The 1,691-nt window shown below is 40.8% G+C and overlaps 1 protein-coding gene across 1 annotated transcript in view; it reads left to right on the top strand.

The window, feature by feature from the left end:
- The window catches only part of itgb5 (integrin, beta 5), a 115,279-nt gene that overhangs the window by 27,027 nt on the left and 86,561 nt on the right, over positions 1-1,691 (top strand). The window contains exons 14-15 of the mRNA XM_032516517.1: positions 1,027-1,122; positions 1,226-1,315. Of these exons, the coding sequence (XP_032372408.1) occupies positions 1,027-1,122; positions 1,226-1,315 (186 nt within the window). The remainder of the gene's footprint in view (positions 1-1,026; positions 1,123-1,225; positions 1,316-1,691) is intronic.

Genomic DNA, 1,691 nt, shown 5'->3' with positions numbered 1-1,691 from the left:
ACATATATATACCCACTGTGGCATACAGCCACACTTTTTTAAATGCACTATAAGCTAGCTAGCTAATAGACGAGCAGAGCGAGTGTAATATGTTACGTGTGTTTGTTGTGAGCCCAGAGGGAAAATATGGCATTTTAAAAGTAGTCCACATTTACAGGAGCTAGCTGATGGTAGACGGCAGAGTGTGATATTTTTATGTCCTTTTCGGAGCGACGGAGGGAAAATATTTCAGTCGACAAATTAAGTGGAACTGAAATGAGGAACCGAAATTTGCGTCCCAATCCGGTCCGATTCCCACCAGTTGCATAGGAACCGGTTCCATAGTGGATTAGGGTTTCGGTACCCAACCCTGGGAGCCAATGTATGGTTTCTGTTTCTGTTAGCACAAAAAGGATGAACAACTTACTTAATTCACATGCCACATGACTAATGCTATAATAACAGATCAATATCACATGGACAGCACTGTGCTCCTATTTAAACAAAAGCTTTTTTTTTTCTCCACTTTTTCTCCCAATTTTTATTTTCCACAAAAAAGCAGAACTTTAAAAGACTGATTGTTTGACTGAAGAGCTACAGTGTAGAAAGTCTGTTTTATAAAAGAAAGTAATTTACCTTAGACCCTCAGTCCTATGGTGTTTAAACAAGTTGCAATGATCTCTCTAGTTCCACATTTCTGTTTTTGACTGAGAGCGCGGGATTGATCACTGGAAGTTTTTTATTTTTTTATTTTTTTTTCATACATCTGACAAAAAAATAATAGTAGGGATGAATCCAAGGAAATTATCATCTGAAAGTGCAACCTGGAATGCTCTCAGTCTCTCGTTGTGGGTCTGAAATGGGATTTTTAAAAAAGAGCTCTTGTCTAAAAGAAGAAAGAAAACAATGCTCTGGGTCTAAAGGGCCCGCGGAACAATGTAAACATGACCCCGGGGTCAGAAGAGCATCAACATCCGTTAGTGTGCTCCCTGACTGTGAACTCCATACTCAGTATGTGTAAAGGCCTCTTGCCGTCTCTCTCTACAGGACTACCCCTCTCTGGCTCTCCTGGGGGAGAAACTGGCAGAAAACAACATCTTTCTCATCTTTGCAGTGACAAAACGGCTGTACGTTATTTATAAGGTACATTCGAGTTTTGATCGTTTACTCTTGAAGTACACATACTTTTCCCGTTAACTGTATATTCAGTTAACTAACGCTGTCTCTCATTCCTTCCCTTCCAAAGGATTTCACTGCACTCATACCTGGAACTACAGTCGAAATCCTGGACCAGGACTCCAAGAATGTAATCCAGCTGATCATCGCAGCGTACAATGTGAGTACTTGGGAAAAACCTGCGCTGGTGTGACTGTCGTGGGTCTGTTTCCTGTTTGTGTGCGTGCGTGTTTGTGAGAGTCAAGTAAAAGAGACAAAGAGGGGTTTGAGAAGAAAGATAAGAAGAGGGGGAGGAAAAGGAAGCAAATTCTTTAAAGTCTTCCCAGGACTGTGACACTGGATTTCTCATTTCAGTGGACGGGACGGCGTGTTGAAATGGTTTCAACAGCTGACTTTGCAGCAAATTTGATTCTTTGTCTTGGCAAGCATTAGAAAGCATTAGTCTGAAAAGTAATCAACAATTAGTAATCCCGTAATTTACTAATCCAGACTGATCCCATGCCAATATTGACGTGTTATCAAGATGCAAACTTCTT

Source organism: Etheostoma spectabile, chromosome 5, assembly GCF_008692095.1.
Source record: "Etheostoma spectabile isolate EspeVRDwgs_2016 chromosome 5, UIUC_Espe_1.0, whole genome shotgun sequence".
NCBI lineage: Eukaryota > Metazoa > Chordata > Actinopteri > Perciformes > Percidae > Etheostoma > Etheostoma spectabile.
This window is presented reverse-complemented; position numbering and strand designations above follow the sequence as displayed.